This window comes from Lutra lutra, chromosome 2 (assembly GCF_902655055.1).
Source record: "Lutra lutra chromosome 2, mLutLut1.2, whole genome shotgun sequence".
Taxonomy (NCBI): Eukaryota; Metazoa; Chordata; class Mammalia; order Carnivora; family Mustelidae; genus Lutra; species Lutra lutra.
Window position 1 is genome coordinate 120,972,289 of NC_062279.1, and position 20,234 is coordinate 120,992,522.

General features: G+C 36.7%; 1 protein-coding gene across 6 annotated transcripts in view; it reads left to right on the forward strand.

Moving 5' to 3' along the window:
- The first annotated feature begins 919 nt into the window (after positions 1-919).
- The window catches only part of BLTP1 (bridge-like lipid transfer protein family member 1), a 217,164-nt gene continuing 197,849 nt past the window's right edge, over positions 920-20,234 (forward strand). For all 6 annotated transcript variants that reach the window (XM_047718360.1, XM_047718361.1, XM_047718357.1 and 3 more), the window contains exons 1-4: positions 920-1,156; positions 2,839-2,923; positions 8,874-8,942; positions 16,470-16,599. In XM_047718360.1, the coding sequence (XP_047574316.1) occupies positions 16,503-16,599 (97 nt within the window). In that variant the 5' untranslated portion in view covers positions 920-1,156; positions 2,839-2,923; positions 8,874-8,942; positions 16,470-16,502. The remainder of the gene's footprint in view (positions 1,157-2,838; positions 2,924-8,873; positions 8,943-16,469; positions 16,600-20,234) is intronic.

The following is a 20,234-nucleotide window of genomic DNA, read 5'->3' on the forward strand; positions in this document are numbered from 1 at the left end:
GAACTTGAGGGAGGATAAGGTATACAGTAATGCTAAAGAGCATGAACTTTGGTGCCACATAGCTTGGGTTCTACCCTAGCCTTCCAAGTTATTTAACCTCTCTGTACCTTAGTATTTAAGGTGCAGTTTGGCAAGTTATTTGACCTTCCTGTACCTTAGTTTTTAATTTATGAAATGGGAATAGAAGAGATAATACCTATCTCCCAGGATTTGGGGAGGATTAAATGAATCAATAAAAAGTGCTTGAAACAGTGCCTGGGCCATGGTTAACACTCTGTTTGCTATTGCTTGCATATCACTGTGTGCATTTCTAGTTGTCCACATCTGTCCCGAGCAATCCCAAATCTTCCATAGAGCTAAGACTGTTATCCACTTTCCTCTTCCTATTACAAATTGTACATAAAAAATGCACAATATATCTGAGATAATTCTCGAACTCCAGAAAGTCGTTTGCCTTGGTTCACCCGCTAAAAAATATGAAGTCTTTCTCTTTAAAAATGGTGAGCGTTAAACCACTTTTCATTAATACAGTAACAGACTCGATTGATTCAATATAGTTTCATTTCATACAATGAAGCTCCCGGTATTGATAAGGTCATAAAAGTATTACTCTCTATTTCTAGCGGATTCATTTCACTTCATAGCATCAGTCTGATTCTCCTTTTTGTCAGCGTTCTGTTCTTTTCTGTGCTTCTCAGGAAGGCGTTCATTGACGTTCCCTTTGCACGAGTAGCGGGTGGTTTTTTTCAAGCCAGCCCCTGACCTGAGCCTCAGGGCCCAGACTCCACCCCCAGCCCGGGAAGGTCTGGGGGAGGGAAGGAGCGGAAAGGAAAGGGGTGGGACGCCGCAGATTCTTGGGTGGGGCTTGGATGGCGTGCCGGCGCCGTGACGTGTGACGCCACCAGTTGGCGCAGTCGCAGTGGCGCCTGGCAGTGGCTGGGACCCCTCCCATCCTTCTCCGCCCCTCTGTGTCAGTGGCTAGGGGTCCCTGGCAGGACCTGTGGCAGCTGGCCGGGGTGGCGGGGTTAGAGGGTCGTGGGCACCGGCAGAGCTTCGCGGGCCGGGTCCGGCTCGGCGCTGCTGCCTCTGCCCGAGGCCTTTGGCGTCGCTCGGAGAGAGGCCGGAGCGGTTCCAGGCCGCCCCGGCGCTCGCCCAGGTGAGGGGACGGAGTCGGACTGGGCAAGGGTTGGGGTGAGCAGCAGTTTTCCGTCATCTCTGGAACTCAGCCTGGTGGGAGACTGGAGGTTTGGCTTCATCGCTGCTGTCTGTTGCGGTGTCGACTCATTTCTTAGTTTCTGATACAGCACCGGGACCTGTAGACCTGGTGCTGGAGGTCAATGGGAAGGCCTGGAAGGGCCATCGTAGTCGGATTGCTGGGGGCGCCGACACAGGAGCGGCCTCTGTAGATGGTGATAAGGCGGGTGGGCGGCGCCCACTTGCTTGTGTGTGGACTCGGCGGCCGGGAAGGTCAGTGCACCTGCAGGCTCCTGCTTTAGCCCTTAGAGCGGCTCTGGGATGCTTCAGACCCGAACTGCTTAACGTAGCTTCGATTGACCAAAGGCGGTGGAGCCTTAGAACTCCCCTTTCCAATTAAGGCATGGGGTGTTTTGTACTCAGAATTGGCGCTTGCCGAGTCTGCAGTATGGAAGAGTACATTTCAGCGGAAACATTATCTTTGGTCAAAGGAAGGTGAAGGGAAGTTGATTTTCCTTCCGCAGAGTATCGTGTCCCACCCACTTTCCCACACCTAACTCCCATTCCTATTGGCCTTAGTTTTGACAGTAGAAAGCTGGGGACGCTTGTTAAATGGAAAGAGTTCTTGTAAATTTCCAACAAAAGGAAATCATTTTTTTTTTTTTAGCTGTCCGGTAGTTTCAGGTTGCTGCTTTCACTCTTTGCATGGCATTGAAGCTGATTTATTCTAAATTAACCATAAATATTAAATATAAAAATAGATGAATTAACCAGAATATTTATTTTATATAATTGTTGAGTGGTACATATTTCATATGCATGTTATCTCATTTAGTCATCATAACATTCCTATCATGTAAAGCCTATTATTATCTCTTCAAGATAAACGCACAGGCCTAAAAATCAACTTGTCCAAAGTTAAGAGATGTGATTTAAACCAGTACTCTGACTCCAGTTTACAGTCCCTTAATTAGTATGCTTATCATCTCCCAAGTATCTTAAGAGTTTGCAGAGTGGTTTTCATTTGATGAAAAGTGTGCCAGTTGCTTGGAATAGGAAGGGAACTGAGGCATCATTCTTGACAGCAAGGACCCAACAGTTTGAGAGAACAACCTTTTCAAGGCCACACTTTGAGAGAGAGAGAGAGAGAGAGTGTGTGTGTGTGTGTGTGTGTTTTAGTATTTTATTTATTTAGAGAGGGCATCTGGGGGTGTGGCAGAAGAGAGAATATCTCAAGCAGACTGAGTGTGGAGCCCTCTGATCTCATGAGCCTGAGATCGTGACCTGAGCCAAAACCAAGAATCAGATGGTTAACTGACTGAGCCACCCAGGTGCCCCTTGAATATGTTTTAAAGGTAAGATTTGACCTCGACAACCCTCTAACTGCCCAAATCATGCTGTTTCCATGGGTGTGATGGTTTGGAAACCTTTAGAATGGTGTAGTTTGGAAACTGTGTTCTTATTCTAGATTTAAAAGTATTTCTTGTTTGGAAACTTTAAAGTAGGAAATGCAATTTTGGAGTAACATTAACAACTTTCCACATGTGTGCACTCTCACACATGTAATCAAATAATTTAATCTGAAATGGTGGAAATGATGGTAAAGCCAGACTACCTTATATATTGGTTAAATATTCTTTTCAGGTTTGTTAAGATGAAATGCTGCAGGTGGACCTTTTGAAGATTAGGAGGAAGAAGAACAACATTGCAGACTCTGAAAAAATATTGGGTAAATATCTTGGCTAAGTTTTAATTTTTTTTTATCTTTTAAAAGATTTTATTTATTTATTTGTCAGAGAGAGAGGGAGAGCACAGGCAGGCAGAATGGCAGGCAGAGGCAGAGGGAGAAGCAGGCTCCCTTTGGAGCAAGGAGCTGGTTGTGGGACTCCATCCCAAGATGCTGGGATCATTACCTGAGCCGAAGGCAGCTGCTTAACTGACTGAGCCACCCAGGCAGCCCTTGGTTAAGTTTTTAAAAATCTAATTTCCAATTAAAGCTGTGATAGAAGAAGTCTGACTTTCTGCTTCAGTTGTATTTTAATTGGCTTAATTAATGGTCAAGGAGTGGGGGTTTGGGGGATGTATAACATGACTTGCCATTCATTTTACCTGACTTTTGAATTGTTGATATCTGACTGACAATTAAAGCAGCTGGTTTTCCCTGGAGCAGATGATCTAAGAGAGAGCGAGGAGACTGTGATGCCATTTTTGACTTAGTTACACACTGTTACTTCTGTCATATTCTTTTAGAACTGTATCACTAAGTCCAGCCCACACTTGAGAGGGGAATTAAGTTCAACCTCTTGAAGGGAAGAATATTAAAGAATTTTTGGACATTATAAAACTACCATACATCTTTTAGCAATTGTCAAGTTCTTTAGGGTCAAATAAGCTCTTTCAAAGTACAAAAATATAGCCTTTATGACCAGGTGAGTGAGAGTTCTAGAAAAGTGGGGAGATGGTTAAGTCAGATTTGGCTTACTTTATAATTTGCCCTTCTTTGCTGCTAATCAGGCTCCATAACTTGATGTGTTATCTCTTAGGGTTATTTTTTTTTAAAAGTGCTTGTTCACCTTTGATTTAATGGAGGATCCTTTTAGGAGAAAAAAATTTCATAGTGGGAAAAATACGAATTTTTTATAACAAAATAATGAATTTTGGTAGCGTTCTTATTAGCTTGTAAATGTCGAGTTTGGGAGGAAGGAACTCATTTTTCATATAAAGAAACATTTTTCATATAAAGAGAACAAAGAGATAATTATTGAGGCCATGTCTTAACTGTATTTGTACTCAAGCTTCTCAATGCCATAGTTTTCTCATCTGTAAAATGGGGAATTGTGAATGAGTAGTTATTTGTGATGATTAGATGAGTAAATACACAAAAAGTGTTTAGAACAGTGCCTAGCATATAGCAAGCATTGAATAAATGTTAATAACCATCATTATGGTAGCTATATTTTTATTATTTTTTAATACCATGGAATGAATATTTCAAAGAGTAGGAGAACATTGACCAAAATATTTAAAGTTTAAACTTTAGATTATTGATTTTATTGTGCTTTGTATATGTAAAGTGTATTTCTATATCCATTTTTTTCCTATCCATATCCATTTAAAATGCTGTGTCTGATATCACCACTAGTGTTGTACAGTCATATCCTCATAAAAGTCCCTGAAGCAGCTGTTTTGTTGTTGTTTCATTTACATGAAAGTTCAATTTCAGTTGTAGCAATTCTCAGCTCACAGAAATTGGCTACTAAATGGATCTTGTGGGCTCTTTGGGTAGCAACATGTTATTCAAAAATATTTTCTTTGTACTTGATATGATGAGAGTGTTGGCAAACACAGGTGGCCAGTTTCTTTCTCCTTCTCCCCACATCCAATGACCCTATTTTGTTGGGCAAGTAGTTTGAACATGTATTTGGGAGGGTTTTCTGACTGATGTGAATAAGGTAGGTGATAGAAGTTTGAGGGCCAGATAGGAAAATGGAAATAGTTTTATCACAAAAATCCTATAGAATTTTACTTTGCTGGTGCTTTTTACTGTTATACCTTCTGGTGTATTTTTAATCAGAATGAAAGTGATAGGTTGAATTCTTGATTAAAAGAATTAAAGAAAACTTGCAGAGTGTATTCACTAGTCAGTACAAAAAACAAAGACAAAACCCCATAACCAGTGTATGGGATGTAGAAGTTGGAGGATTAAACCTTTCACACAGCAGTTACTGTTGATCTCTTTGCATAACTGACCATATCAAGGAATATGTTGAAGGTAGTAATTAGTTCTGGTGGACTATTAAAAGTGGGTTATATTTAAAAATCGTGATTTCTTCTAGATTTGGAAGTTGAAGTCAGTTCTTTTTACCCTATTCATAGATATGTTTTCTGGAGATTTTTAAGAGATTTGTTTTGTTTTGCTTTTGCTTTTAATAAGTATTTAGGTAAACCAGCCTAAATTTCTGGTTATAGAAGTCAGGTTTTCTAAAGTGCAACATTTTTGTTGAATGATATGATTACATAGATGTTGAAAATACTTCCATACTTAGTATAAGGAACCATTTTGCGTAGATTATGGTGTTAAAAGTGCATTTATTTAGTTTGCAGATTTGTAGTGTTTGAATTGTCACTCATCATATCTGAATATTTCTTTAGCAACAGTTGCCTGTTGACTATTGTCTTTTGGTATTTGATCTGCTTCTAAGAAACATGCTCACTGGTATTTGTAGAACTATATTATTCATATTGACTTAATACTTTTTTGATTGTTATTTATGCCAACTGATTATAAAATTCTGTTATTTAGATACATATATATTTTTTTTCTTGTATATTATAAGGAATGAGATGCAGTTTAGTCATTGTTTACTGGTATGCATTTTATTTTTTTATTTTTTATTTTTTTAGCTTTCACCTTTTTTGTTGAGCTCAATTTTTTTAAAGAACATTAATAACAGGTTAGCTATCACTTTTGTAATGTGTTTCTTGTCAAACACTGTACTGTGAGTTTTATGTTTGCTTTGTGTTCTTAGTGCCTTCAGCATCTCTTCAAGAAAGAGATGGCCATGTGGAAACAGGCTCTGAGATGTAGTAACTTGCTCAAGCTATATCATGGCTAAGGAAGGAATTAAAGGGATAGAACCAGCTTTCCATTTCAAATCTGGCTTTAAAGCCTACTCTAGTTCCAGGGTACCAGATAATTTCTGTTATTTCTGATAGAATGTTATTTTACCACTTAATTCTTTTGGATTTTAGAGTTAGTTATTAATGAATTGTGTTTGTTGCACATAGAATTCTGGGACTGGAAGGGACCTGGAGTGACTCTTTTTAGGTAGAGAGGATTATATACCTGGTTTGACATAAGAGGATAATTATTTATCTTGTTTGTTTAAATGAACAGAATAGGACATTATATATTTTTGTTTGATGTGTACAAAGCTGCTACCCTGACCAAAATTGTTAAGGAAATTAAGTTTGCTTTTGTTGCCCACCATCCCCTTTTTAAGATTTCCCCCATCTTCAGGAATCTTGGGTCTTTTGGGATACCCTTGGAACCTGCTTGTTAGTGAGAAAAGTCATCCAGTGAGTTAATTTACACTAATAACATTTGGTAATAACTAATGGTAGCTATTACTGAGATGCTTTACTTTGGATTTTAAGAGCGAATATTGGTTACTACTCCATTTAAAGTAATAGATGGTAGAATTTTAGGCCTTAAATCCTGATGGGTAAAATTTTTTAGGCAGAGAGGGCTTTCCAAATCGCTATCTGGTTAATGGATAATAACAGTCTTTTTACTACATTCCATTACTATCTTATAATGTAAAATTTACACATATGTGTGAGATGTCTAATTGCAGTAGGTACTTCTCTATTTTGTGTTTGTGTGCTCTATTTCTGTAGCATCGTGGAGTTGGAAGGAACATCACAAAGTCATTTGTTTCAGGCCATTTAGATTGGTGAGTGATCAGGGTTCTGTATGAATAGCTCAGATGGTCTAATCATTCTTGAAACTTCGTTTTGGATAAAAATGTTGTGATCTGATTTATGTTTTACTTTTGTTTTGGGGTGTCATTATGCCGTAGTAGAGATAGATAGTTCTTTTGTGTTGGTATTTACTGAGACGCTTGGGTCAATTACCTGACTTCTTAATTGTAAGGAGGACATAAATGTCTTTGAAATTGGCAACTTTACAAAGGTATCTTAAGATAATTTGTTACGTATGAGCAGAAACCAAACAGTAGCTGAAAAATATAAGTATATTTTTCTATGACAGTTGATGTAGATGAGTAAAATTTGACCCAAGGGCAAGTGATGCAGAAATATGTGTAAAGTGCATACTTCCCAGAATTTCTAGTATACAGAGTGTGCTGTGTTCTAATAGGTGTTTAATTTTACCTGATGATGAACAGAATATCAGTGTTGATGAAGTTCAAAGGGGAACTATAAATTTGATTTTCCAACTCTTAAAACCCATGAAATTTCTTTTATAGAAAAAAAAACTGTAATTAAATCCAAAGAACTTTAACATAGTGGTCTAAAGATACGTAAATACCTTTTAAGCCAAAGCATTGGGCCTTCATTGCTGTGTGAGAAATTTGAGAATGATTAAAACTTTTTATATTTGGCATTGAGTTATTAAAAAGTTGAATATCCTCTTCTTAAACTCAAGCAAATGAAAACCAGATTTTCTTGAGAATGAAAAAGATCATTTAGTAATCTCTTTGGCCTTGGGTACATTGGGAATACTCACTTATTTTTGGCAATAGTGCATAATTATGTACTTTTAATTTTTTTAATCTTGGTATTATTTTTTGAAGATTCTATTTACTCATTTGACAGAGAGACAGCTAGAGAGGGAACACAAGCAGGGGGAGTGGGAGAGGGAGAGAGAAGCAGGCTCCTAGCTGAGCAGTGAGCCAGATGCAGGGCTCAATCCCAGGACCTTGGGATCATGACCTGAGCTGAAGGCAGACGCCTAACTACTGAGCCACCCAGGTGTCCCTATGTACTTTTTATAATGATGCATTTATTTCATTCATTTTTGAAACAAGTATTCAGGGACTGCTGTATACAGGAAGTTGGTTGGATATGGCACTTAAATGAGTAGGGCAAACTTATCCTTAACAACAGCTGCCTAGTTGGGGGGTCCACTTCTAAAATGATAATTACAATATGATATGATAATTGCTAAGATACAGGTAATCAAACAGCCTTTCTTCACCATTTTCTATATTGCCAGTTATCCTACTGAAGATTATTGTAACTCTTCCAAATCTTAAACTTAATACTGAGAAATCCTTAGCTATACTGTAGAATTTTTTTTTTTTAAGATTTTATTTGAGAGAGAGAGAGAGTGAGAGAGAGAGCACAAGCTGGGGTGAGGGGTGGGCAGGGGCAGTGGAAGGGAGAAGCACACTCTTCGCTGAGCAGGGAGCCCGATGCCAGGCTCAATTCCAGGACCCTGGGATCATGACCTGAGCTAAAGGGAGATGCTTAACTGACTAAGCCACCCAGGTGCCCTCAAAGATTTTATTTTTATTTATTTGAGAGAGAGAGATCATGAGTAGGGGGAGGGGTAGAGGGAGAAGCAGACTCCCCACTGAGCAGGGAGTCTGATGGGGGCCTGGATCCCAGGACCCTGTGCTGGTGACCTGAGCCAGGGGCAGACACTTAACCAAGCCACCTAGGTGTCTGCTGCATTGTAGAATTTTTAAGCTCAATATTTATTGAACGAACAGCAGAAAAATAGCTCTACATTATCATGCAACTGTCTTAAGTATATTGCTCCAAAAAAATCAAAATCCAATATATACTTTCCCTTGACAGTTCCAGGGAAAGCTCTGGTTCTTCATAACTAGGTCTTCTCACATCATAGGTAATACTATACAGACTTACTCCTGTTTAAACCTGGTATAGGTTTAAAAACCTTCTTTTTGAAATCCTGTGTCAAGTTATGGGGTGATACCTCTTTTAGAGGAGTCATGCAGCCCTAGAAGAAGGTAAACCAGTGCAGTGAGGTTTTCTTGAGAAGCTGTGGGCAGGTGCACAGATCTTCCAGTTCCCCCCATTCCCCTTTTCTGAGGTAATCAAATAATTATTGCTGAGGTAGAGTGGAGTTGAGGGTAAGCAGTGGGAATGAAGGTCCTCTCATTCATATTTCCTTTCGCCTGCCACCCTAGGGCCATTCTTCTGACAGCTGTTATAAACACAAATTAAAGACGGAGAAAAATAGAAGAGGAACAGGAACTGTAAGTAATGGGATTAGAGCCAAAAAACTGGGAGTAATATATAAATTAAAAAAGAAAACAGAAAAAAGTGGAATGAAATAGAAGAGGTTTTAGATAAATATGGATTTGACTTTTTCAAGAATATATAGAAGCCATCAGATTCTCTCATCTTTCTGTCACCAAATCTCTCTATATCTGGGTCTTTCTTTTCCTCTTTCTTCCTGTTCCGATAAAGGAAATGTTTCTCTTTCTGCCAAACCTAATTCCAAAACCCAGCATATATGTGCCCTGAATTAAAGCAAAATTAAAAAAATACTAAATATTTAATACCATGTCCTTTATTTATTTATTTATTTATTTTTTAAAGATTTTATTTATTTATTTGACAGAGAGAAATCACAAGTAGGCAGAGAGGCAGGCAGAGAGAGAGGAGGAAGCAGGCTCCCCGCTGAGCAGAAAGCCCGATGTGGGGCTCGAACCCAGGACCTGGGATCATGACCTGAGCCGAAGGCAGCGGCTTAACCCACTGAGCCACCCAGGCGCCCCATACCATGTCCTTTAAATTGTATGATTTCATGATCTCTTTTTTAAAGTACAGAATCTTTTTTCATGTAAAAGAAAACTGTCCTTAGATTTAATAGGACTGGTAACAAATAAAAAAAAAATAGTGCTGTAGTTTGGGTATCCTCAGAGACAAAACCTGGGTAAGGATTCAAGTAAAGTTAGTTTACTTGGAAGTGATCATAGGAAACACTGGTAGGGGATGGGGAAGTAAGAAAGGAAAGGGACTGAAGTCAATGAAGGGCATTATCCTAGCAGTTACTGCTATGGGCATCTGGAACTCACTACCATTGGTAAACTCGCAGAGACCAAATGAAATACTCCTCCGAATTATCCCAAACTAAGAGCAAGGAAGCTGTAGGTGTTCATCCAACACTTTTCTAGCCATCATTGACATTAACTCTGGCATTTCTGGCTTGTCCTGATTCTAAGCTGAGATGTTTCTGCAGTCCAAAAGCAATCCTCAGTAAGATGTTACAGGTGTTTAAAATGAACATTCTTGTATAGAGGTAAATGCCAGCAGTATATGGGCATGATGCTAATGCATTGGTTGCTATTAACAAATATTTATACAGTGTATTATTTACTACGTGCTGGTGATATTCTAAATGCTTTACATTTATGAATTCATCAATTCTCACTATTCAGCTCTATGACGTAGGTACTGTTAGTATTCTTATTTTACAGATGGGTGAATAGAGCATGGAGAGGTTAGGTAACTTGCCTGTGGTGACACAACTATAATATTAGGACTGTTAGTTCTAACTTACATAGTCTAGTACAGAATCTATGCTCTTAATCCATATAATGGTCTGTTTTTGAAACAATACAGTCTGAAGCAGGACTTTTTTTTTTTAAATAAAAAAAAAAAAAGCTTGTACTGCAACTCATGACCCTGACGTCAAAACCTGAGCTGAGACCAAGAGTTGGATGCTTAATTGACTGAGTCACCCAGGCACATTCCCCCTCTCCCCCACCTTATTTTTTTAAGGATTTCTTTTAAAGATTTATTTATTTATTTGAGAGAGAGAGCTCATAAGCTCATGAATAACGGGGGTTAGGGGAGTAGAGGGAGAGGGACAAGCAGACTGTGTTGAGCAGAGCCCATGGGGCACAGTCCCAGGACTCTGAGATCATGACCTGAGCCAGAATGAAGAGTCAGACACTTAACTCATTGAGCCACCCAAGTGCCCCTTTTTTAGGCTCTTTGATTCTACTGGTTTTCTTTGATAACTGTCTCCTCCTTCTCCCTTACCCAATCTCTTTCCTTTTAGTGTTCTTTACCTCTTTCCTTGATGGCAGCTTACCAGCTGCCCCTTTCTAGAACAGTATAGCTATTTTTCCTTCCATTTTTATACTCAAGGCTATCAAATCAAATAATTCTATCAAAGGTATTAACTGATTTTTCTGATGTGATGAAGTTTGAGTTTGACATTGGTTAGTATTTGCATTTTAGTTTTTTAAAAAGATAAGCATTTAAGAACTGAAGAAAGACATGATGGTAGAATGAGGGATGACTACTTTTTTTTGGGTTGGGAGACATCTATTTCTTGGCCATATTTGTGAGGACAGGCCATGAGATACATGCTTGGGTAAGAAAAACCTCTTTCTAACCTGTCATTTCCTGTCTTCCAGCCACCACTTTCCCTTTTTCTTTTTAAATTATGGAAGTATTATATGCCAATTCTAAAACATTTAAACACTAAGTATCAAGAATAAAAGTTAAAGTCCTGCTTCACTGATTCTTTTCCTTCCCCCCAGATCTTACTGTTCTCTCTAGAGGTAACCACCCCTGGCTTTGCTAGTGTTTTTGAAGACTAGAGAAGTGTACATGCATGCACAAACACACTTCGTGTATGTGCACATATATATTTGTGTGTATATAGGATGTATACATATAACATATATAATAGTCTTTTCTTTTAGACATAAGTGAAATACTATACATTTTGTTTCTCAGTTTGCTTTTTCCCTGCTAACATTACATATATTCTGGACATTTCTCTTTATTGGCCCATATAGAGCCACCTCATTCTTTTAGAAAGATTGTATATTATTTCCCATTAAAATATAACATAATTTATTTAACTACTTTCCTATTGACGTTTTTTTCAAATTTCCCAGTATACTATATAATGCTGCAGTGATTGTCCTTGAAAAATGTCTTATTGTGGCTGAGTATTTCTGAGAAAGTCCTAGAATTGATATGTCCAAGTTAAAGCATACACATTTTTGTAGTATCTGATAAATTATTCTTCCCAAAGATAGTTTATGCCTATCAACTGCATATGAGTGCCCATTTTCCCACATTTTTGCCAACATAGTTGTTTGCAGTCTTTCTCATTTTCACTTAATATGACTACTGGGTGATAAATGGTGATTGCTCCCATTTCTAGTGATATTTTCCACCTTTGTAAATTGACTATATATTTTGCTTATTTTTTCATATTATTAAAAATATTAAAATATATTATTAAAATTACTATATTTTAATATAATTATATATTTATATTTATTTCTATATAAATTTCTATATATTTATATGTTACATTTAATATATTATTAAAATATTAAAATATTATTCCTATTTTTTGGTACTGATTTGTAGGATGGCCTCTGTTTTTGAAGGACCAAATTAATATTTGGAATTCTATCTCTAAAAGTGTTAATGCAAGTATTAGATGTTTGATAAATAAAACAGTGTGAATCTAGTATTTGAAAAGATTTTACAGGTAATTCATTTTGAAAAGTAATCTTGGAAAGGTATTTTCCAAACTGGTATAGTTGTGGTGGTATTAAATTAGGAACTTTGATAAATCTCCGGTTTGTGCATGTTTTCTTGAACCATTTCACATTTTCATGCTTTTCTATGTATGTCACTAAAATAATGATTGTCACAATTGCTATTCTAATGTGGACAGCAGTTTTGAAGTAAATATGATGGATTTCAGGAAAAATGAAAAGAATGTAGATGAATCATGAAAATATTGAGAGAGCTTGCATTGAAACATGTAGATCAGTATTATTTTCTTATGTACTAGATAAAGATACCATTTAAAATGATGTTATACTTGAAAACAGTGGCTGTGTTCAAGGTACTGTCACTGGTATTGTTGATACAAAGATGAATAAAATAATCTTTATTGGTCATAATCTATCAGAAGAGAGAGACAAGATAGATTAGGTTCAGGTTATGCATCTTTGGTGGGAATATCATAGAAGTGAGGCTATGTTCTTCTGTTAAGATGGTAGCTACATTTGTGGTAAGTGAGCATAGCATAATGCCTAGAGAAGTTGAGCCACTGTGTTGTACACCTGAAGTGAAAGTAACATTGTATGTCAACTATAATCAAATAAATTAAGAAAAGGAGTGCACAGTTCTGATTTATCTTAATATTGATGGTGTTTACTTTCTTTGATCCTTAATTAAATTTCACAAAGTTCCTCTTTCCCCCTTTGTCATTAATAATTATTTTGAGGGGAGTTATTTTGAAGTGATATGAGAATCCTGTTGCTTATCAAAATTTAATTGATTATATTGGTAGGGACTCATAGATTCTTTTTATTAAATGGGTTGTAATCTATTACTAGTATTTATTTTGATGCTTAAATTGCCCCAGATTTTGCCACTGGGAGCCTCTTCAAGCTCGTTTCTGTGTTCTTTTGACATGTTCCCATCATTCAGGTATTTCTTTACCTTCTGGAAAACACAAGCTCGTCTTGACTTTCCTTGCCCTATTTGTGAAATCAGCTATTTCTTCAAGGAGCCCTGTTTCCTCTTGATAGAAAATGTTTTTTAGAAGCAAAGTTCTCTGTTCATTTTAATTATGGTGCTGCTCCCAGACCCTTTAATGAGCACATGTATATACTTACATACTCATGTTTGTAGCCACATTTATTTCTATATCCACCTATATTGAAAACTATAACTCCAGTTCGTATCAAACACCATTGGATTAATTCTAATATTCATCATTTATATATCCTCCAACAGTGAGAAAACTGGCTTCTATTATCCTTAATATATTTACTTAATTTATCCCCTCCCCCATACCCAGGGCTGCCAGGGCTGTTTCCTAGGAGTGTGCCGTCCTTATCTTGCTCCCACATCAACACACTACTCCAGATTGCCCTTCTGCATGGAAGCGCTATTTATTTCTTTGGGGTCTGATGCTTTTCTCTTGGGTTCTAATGCCCTGCATCTGGCAACCTGCCTGCTCAGGCTCCAACACCTTAAGCTGGTCTCTTTCTTCAGCTTCCTCTCCCAACCATTGATACTGTCTTCCTTCCACTCAGACTCTAGCACTCTGTGCCTGACCTCTTCCCTACAAGTATGGTCTCCTCATCCTGCTATGGTTTTGATGTCCTCAAAAACTGCCACTGTTTCACTAGCCTCTTCATCACACAATTAGATACTTAATATTATTGGGCTCTGACATCCCCCTATGCCACTGAGACTCCTATCCATCTTTTCCCCAAATGCAGATGACTACCTTACTGTGCTTTACCTTACGGATTTTAGACTGAACCATTGAGGGAAAGAAAACAACCAATTTGTTAATCCATCAATTGCTCCATGAAGAATATGCAGTAGAGACCTCTCCATTAAGGAATTCGTGGTGTACCATGTAAACAGTGTGGTTAAGCATGCAGCCCCACTTCAATCTGGATTCTCTGTATCCATGTGGCTTTCACTTATTTCCTTGTCATCAGAATGTCTGCTTCTTACCCAGGGCTTTTATTAAGTCTTAGTCTTTACTTCAGTACTTACTCAATGTCTTATTTTAACTATTGAGCCTTTATCTGTTGATTTCTCTTAAAGCTTTTGCATTAACTAATAACTGGAAAAGCTTTGATTAAATCTGTGTGATACTGCCATTTTCTGTCTTTGTAACCTGAACACCCTCTTTCTCATTCTCCTTGGCTGTGGGTTGTTATAGTAGTTGGTGGTAGAGATTTTGGATGAGATCTTTAGATCCTCTTGGTAGATAGATCACTCTCCCTTGGATTTGATTCAAAACAGATCACCTTTTTATATTGAAACCTGAATGCCAGGATACATCCCTCATGAAACATCCCCAGGAGTTAGTAGGTGATCTTTTCACCAGAAGTGGTGTGGTGATGTATTATAAAATCGTAACAGTAAATATGAAATAGGCACAGATGTTACTTTGTAACATGTAAGTTATTAATTTTAGTTTTGAATATAAGCCTTTCCAGTGTTTTCTTCCTCTTAAAATTTGTGGTTTTTTTTAGTTTAAAACAAAACAGGCAGAAGGAAAGAGAAGTTCATGTTATAAAGTTAACCCCCAAATTTTAAGTTGCCAGTTGCCAGTTGATTTTTCAAAGCTTTGAACAGCATGAGAACACCTTTTTCTAGTTTTGAGATATAAATGACAAATATTATATTAAGGTGTATGACCTGATTGATATGAATATATATTGCAAAATGATTACCATAGTAACCACCATCACCTCACATACTTATAACTTTTTTTTATCTTGTGATAAGAACTTTTAAGATCTATTCTCTTAGCAACTTTCAAATATATAATACAGTATTGTTAACTATAGTCACCATGATGTACATTATATCTCCAGAAGTTACAGCTGGAAGTTTGTACTTTTTTTACCACCTTCACTCATTTTCCCTACCTCCCCACCTGGGGTCACTACTAAGCTGTTACACACTGTGAGAACATTTTTTACTCGTTTTCTAAAGTGTAAGAAAAAAAAGTTTATTGAAAAATGAAAACATTTGAAAATTGTTTTCTAGTTCTTTTACCCTTAGGTTTCCCTATCACTAATAAACCTTTCGTTGTTGAGCTTTTTTTTAAAAAGAGATGTTTAACTTGCCTCTGAATTGCTAACATTTCAACAATTTAGAAATATGAAACCTTGTAATCTGGCAGTGTTGTCTAACCCAGTTTTTAAACTTGTTTTGTGATTTCTGAAGATAGGACTCTGGTGAGTAAATAGGGAACATTTTTAGGAAGTTGACAAGTCAGCTGTACTGAATTTCAACTAGAAAGTTGTCCTTACTTCTTCTTCCGGTCTTAAAATCTGTTTTTCTTGTTTTCTATAAAATCACCTATGCTATTTGGCCTTAAATAATCATTAACGATGTCCTCTCTTTGTGATTAAGGCTAGTTTTTGTCGTTGTTGTTGTTGTTGTTTTGTATTGTTTTTATCTTTTTCCTGATTTACCATGATAATTTTGTTATAATTTTGTATTAACATGAGGGATAATTTTTAACAGAGGGATACTTTTCTTGTTTCTTTGATCATAAAATAAGAACTTTTATTCCTTTTTACTCATTTTCAGTTCATCTAACTCTCAATACATCTAAATATTCATACTTGTCCTGCTGAAATGCATACACACACACACACACACACACATATTCTTCACATGTCTGGTCACAGTTTGACATGTAATTTTGTAATTCATCCTGAGCATCTGATAGGAATAGATCTGCTTCCTGACCAAACTCTACTCAGAGTGAATCCAAAGTAGGAAGATTGTTTCCCCATGAAACAATGGGAAATACAGAGCTGATGGAAGTTAAGAGGCATTAATATAAGTTAATATATAAATACATTTAGTGTCAGCTTTTGAGACAAGTGTAGATGAATTTGTCTAATGTAGATCATTAATGCTTCTTATTGTTGAGATAAATATATTTGATTAGATTTAGTAATGATGTACCTCATATTTGGAGTATGGTAACTGAACCCAAGTCTCTGCTTATTCTTAGAGTGGTGAAATTAGGACACTAAAAATGTGATAACGTTGTCTTACATTTTATATAGAAATGTGGATGTGCTTTGTTGCTGTTTGTTGTATATTTTTCATTCTTACTGAAGGAACTGGAATGGGGTTTAATGAATTTTCACTTTTATTAAATTCATCTTTTTTCCCCTTCACATAATTTCCATTTCAGTTTAATAAATCTCTGATTCTAAAGCTAACTTTTGAATTCTTAGGTCTTTAGATGCTGCTCTGGAAAAACTTCAGTAATGGATCAAAGGAAGAATGAGAGTATTGTCCCTAGTATTACTCAATTAGAAGATTTTCTTACAGAACACAACTCCAATGTTGTTTGGCTCCTTGTTGGTAAGTAGAATATATTTTCTTATACTTTATTGTTTATCATGTATGGATTAACAACTGCCAAATTTTAAGCTATAGTTAGCTGAAGTTGAAATGCTTACAATACTATCGGTTTATTTTTTAAATATTTAAAAATTTAAAATAAGGTTTTAATCTTTGTTTCTGTGAATATTTGCTCTGGCAAATGTTCTGGAGGGATGTTTTTCTTAGGCTGCCTCGTCTGACTTAGGGGAAGTGGGAGGAGAAGAAAGACATTGCATTAGCTTATCTTTCCTGTCTCAAGCGCACTCCTTCACTGCCCCCCATCTCAACACACACGCGTGTGCATGTGCACACACACACACACACACACACATTTGTTTTATTTTAAAAGTGATAAATCCCCATTTATATGATAAATATATTTTATAGCAAAATAGAGTGTATATGCCTAATTAATGTCATCTCTTTACTCGCTCTTTATAAACTTGACTTTGGGCTCTGCCAGTAAAAATTTCTTTTTGTCTAATATTCCAGCAGTTTTCTAGGCTCATAGAAATAATACAAAACAGTGTATAAATCAGTGGCAAAAAAGAAGGGGGAGATATGAGTGAATAAATGAATGTGAACAAATAATGGGGGAAATACAAAATACTAATCAAGAAAGGGAGAGGGGCACCTGGGTGGCTCAGTCATTAAGCATCTGCCTTTGGCTCAGGTCATGATCCTAGAGTTCTGAGATCAAGCCCTACATCCGGCTCCCCACTCAGTAGGAAGCCTGCGTCTCCCTGTCCCATTCCCCCTGCTTATATTCCCTCTTTGCTGTGTCCTTGTCTGTCAAATAAATAAGTTAAAAAAAAAAAAAATCTTAAAAATAAATAAATAAATAAGAAGGGATAGAACACTGTAGGCTGTTATTGTCCAGGAAGTTTTTGTGGAAGAACTGTATTTGATTTGAATTTCAGCATAACAATTAGAAAGGTAGAGGGGGAAATAGGGTAAGATGGGGTAAGAGGGGAAAGAGAGGGTAATGGTATTTATTAAACATCTTCTGTGTGCCACATATCATTGGCATTTTGCAAATGCTGTCTCACTTAATGCTCAGAGAAAACTTATAAAGGCAGCAGACTTAACTTGTGGAATTAAATAACTTATACAGGTAACATAGCTGTTTTTTTGAGTGCATGCTTATGCTTCTTTCATGACACCACAGGATATGTGGTAAGGAAATGGGTAGAGATGAAGTGTGTATAGAAGGAATTATTATTGTTGATGATTTGTACATAGGATTGGATTACCATTTAAACTTTTAGTTCTATTTTCTCTATTTGACAGAAGTGAGCTATTATAAATTATCACTAACTAAAGCCAAAAAAAGTAAGATGAAATGCAAAACATTAATATGAAATAGAATTGCATAAAAGCAATGTTGAAAATTCTCTTTTGGTTTAATTAAGGGTGGAATTCTTCCTCTTTTCCTATCAGTCTCTTCTCTTATCACCTAGAATTTATGACTTTTTTCTGTTGTATACAAACTCCTTTCCTTAAGGACGAAACAACAGCAACGACCAGAAAAACACTGAGTGAGTGTTTTTACTCTTGCTGTTCCAGTAAGTGGCCTTATGACATTGAAGGGGGTTGGAAAACATGATGCAGTGCAAAAGCCACAATTCTCAGGTTGTGTAATACCAGAAGCATACTTTCTAGGTAAATACCTCTCGCCTTTCTGGTTGGCCCACCATAACCTGCTTTTGACACCGTGATTTACAATAAAAATTAGCACAAAATGCTTGTAAATTTAAAACGTAATGACATATTAAAATCACTATGTTGTATACGTGAAACTAATGTAACATTGTGTGTCAACTATCCTTCAGTAAAAAAAACCCATAACACTTTTTACAAAGGAAAAAATAATGACATATCATCAAATAACTTTTCAATAGAATTGTTCTAAAAATAATTTTTGTGGGCAAATCATAGCAGTTGCTACATCAGAGTTATTACTGTTAGTCTAAGCTACCCTGAGAAAATGTATTTTGACTCAGTGACTGTTTTATCCATATTAAATAACTTTTTGAAAAAGTTCAGAACTTAATGTGATATTGCTAAGTGATCGTACATGTTAAATTCCTTTGCATTACTTTGTCTTAATTTAGAAAATAGTTATACTTTTAAAATAGTTAAGTAAAGGGAAAGTTATTATCAAAAAATGCTTTATTATGTTTTATTTTTTATATATTCATGAACTAAGTTCTTTTGGAAATAGTCCAAATTCTATAGGTGCTGATACACTTCTCACGAAAAATGAGTCAAATTTGAAATATCATTTTCTGTAGCATATTCACTGGCATTCTTTAAAAGTAGGTTATTGTCTTATGAATTATAATAAAATAGCATAAAATGGCCTGTTAAATATAGATACGCCTTTAAGTAGGGTAAAATTCTCACTTCTTTCCATTTTTTTAAAAAAGCAGAAATTACTGATTTAAAAAAATAATACTACCTTTTCTCTGATTTAAGAAATCATTGATTTTCTTTCTTTTTATTTTATTTTATTTTTTTGAAAGATTTTATTTATTTATTTAACAGACAGAGACCACAAGTAGGCAGAGAGGCAGGCAGAGAGAGAGAGAGGAGAGAAGCAGGCCCCCTGCTGAGCAGAGAGCCCCAACGCGGTGCTCGATCCCAGGACCCTGAGATCATGACCCGAGCCGAAGGCAGAGGCTTTAACTCACTGAGCCACCCAGGCGCCCCAATTTTCTTCCTTTTTAAATGACTATAACTTTTAGGAGATAGCATGGGAATGAGCTTTTAGTCTGATAAAGGTGGATGTTTTTTAGAATATTCAGAAATATAGGCTTTCTCTTTCCAGAACATCTTCATATATGCTTGTTTGCTTATTTATTTATTTATAATATTTTATTTATTTATTTGACAGAGACACAGTGAGAGAGGGAGCACAAGCAGGGGGTAGTGGGAGAGGGAGAAACAGGCTTCTCCCAGCCAGGGAGCCTGCTTCGGGGCTGAATGCGGGGCTGGATATGGGCTGGATGAGGGGCTCAATCCCAGGATTCTGGGATCATGATCTGAGCCAAAGGCAGATGTTTAATGACTGAGCCACCCAGGTGCCCCTATCTGTGTTTAATAATAAAGAGTACAAAACAAAGAAAAGGGAAACAAAACAGGAAGTATTTCTTTCTTTTTTTTTTTTTAAGAGAGAGAATGCTTGCATGTGAAAATCAGGGTGGGGGGCTCGGGAGGAGGGGCAGAGCTGCAGGGGGAGAGAGAATCTTAAGCAGGCTGCAGTGCCTAGCATGGATCTTGAAGTGGGGCTCCATCTGACAAGCCCTGAGATCACGACATGAGCCTAAATCAAGAGGCAGACGCTTAACCGACTGAGCCACCAAGTCGTCCCAGGCAGTTTTTCTTTAATTGATCTTACTGGAATATATGCTTTTCTGGCTAATGAGTAGAGAAAAATGAGGAAACTTGGATAACGCAGAATCAACATTTGGTATTAAAAATCCAAGTATTAAATTGTAAAAGGACATATTATCATGTATAAGTAAACCCTGTCATTTCTGATTGTAATAAATGAACTTTTACTAACAAATTTTTACTGAGATATTAAAGTGATTGTAAAGGAAGCTTATAGT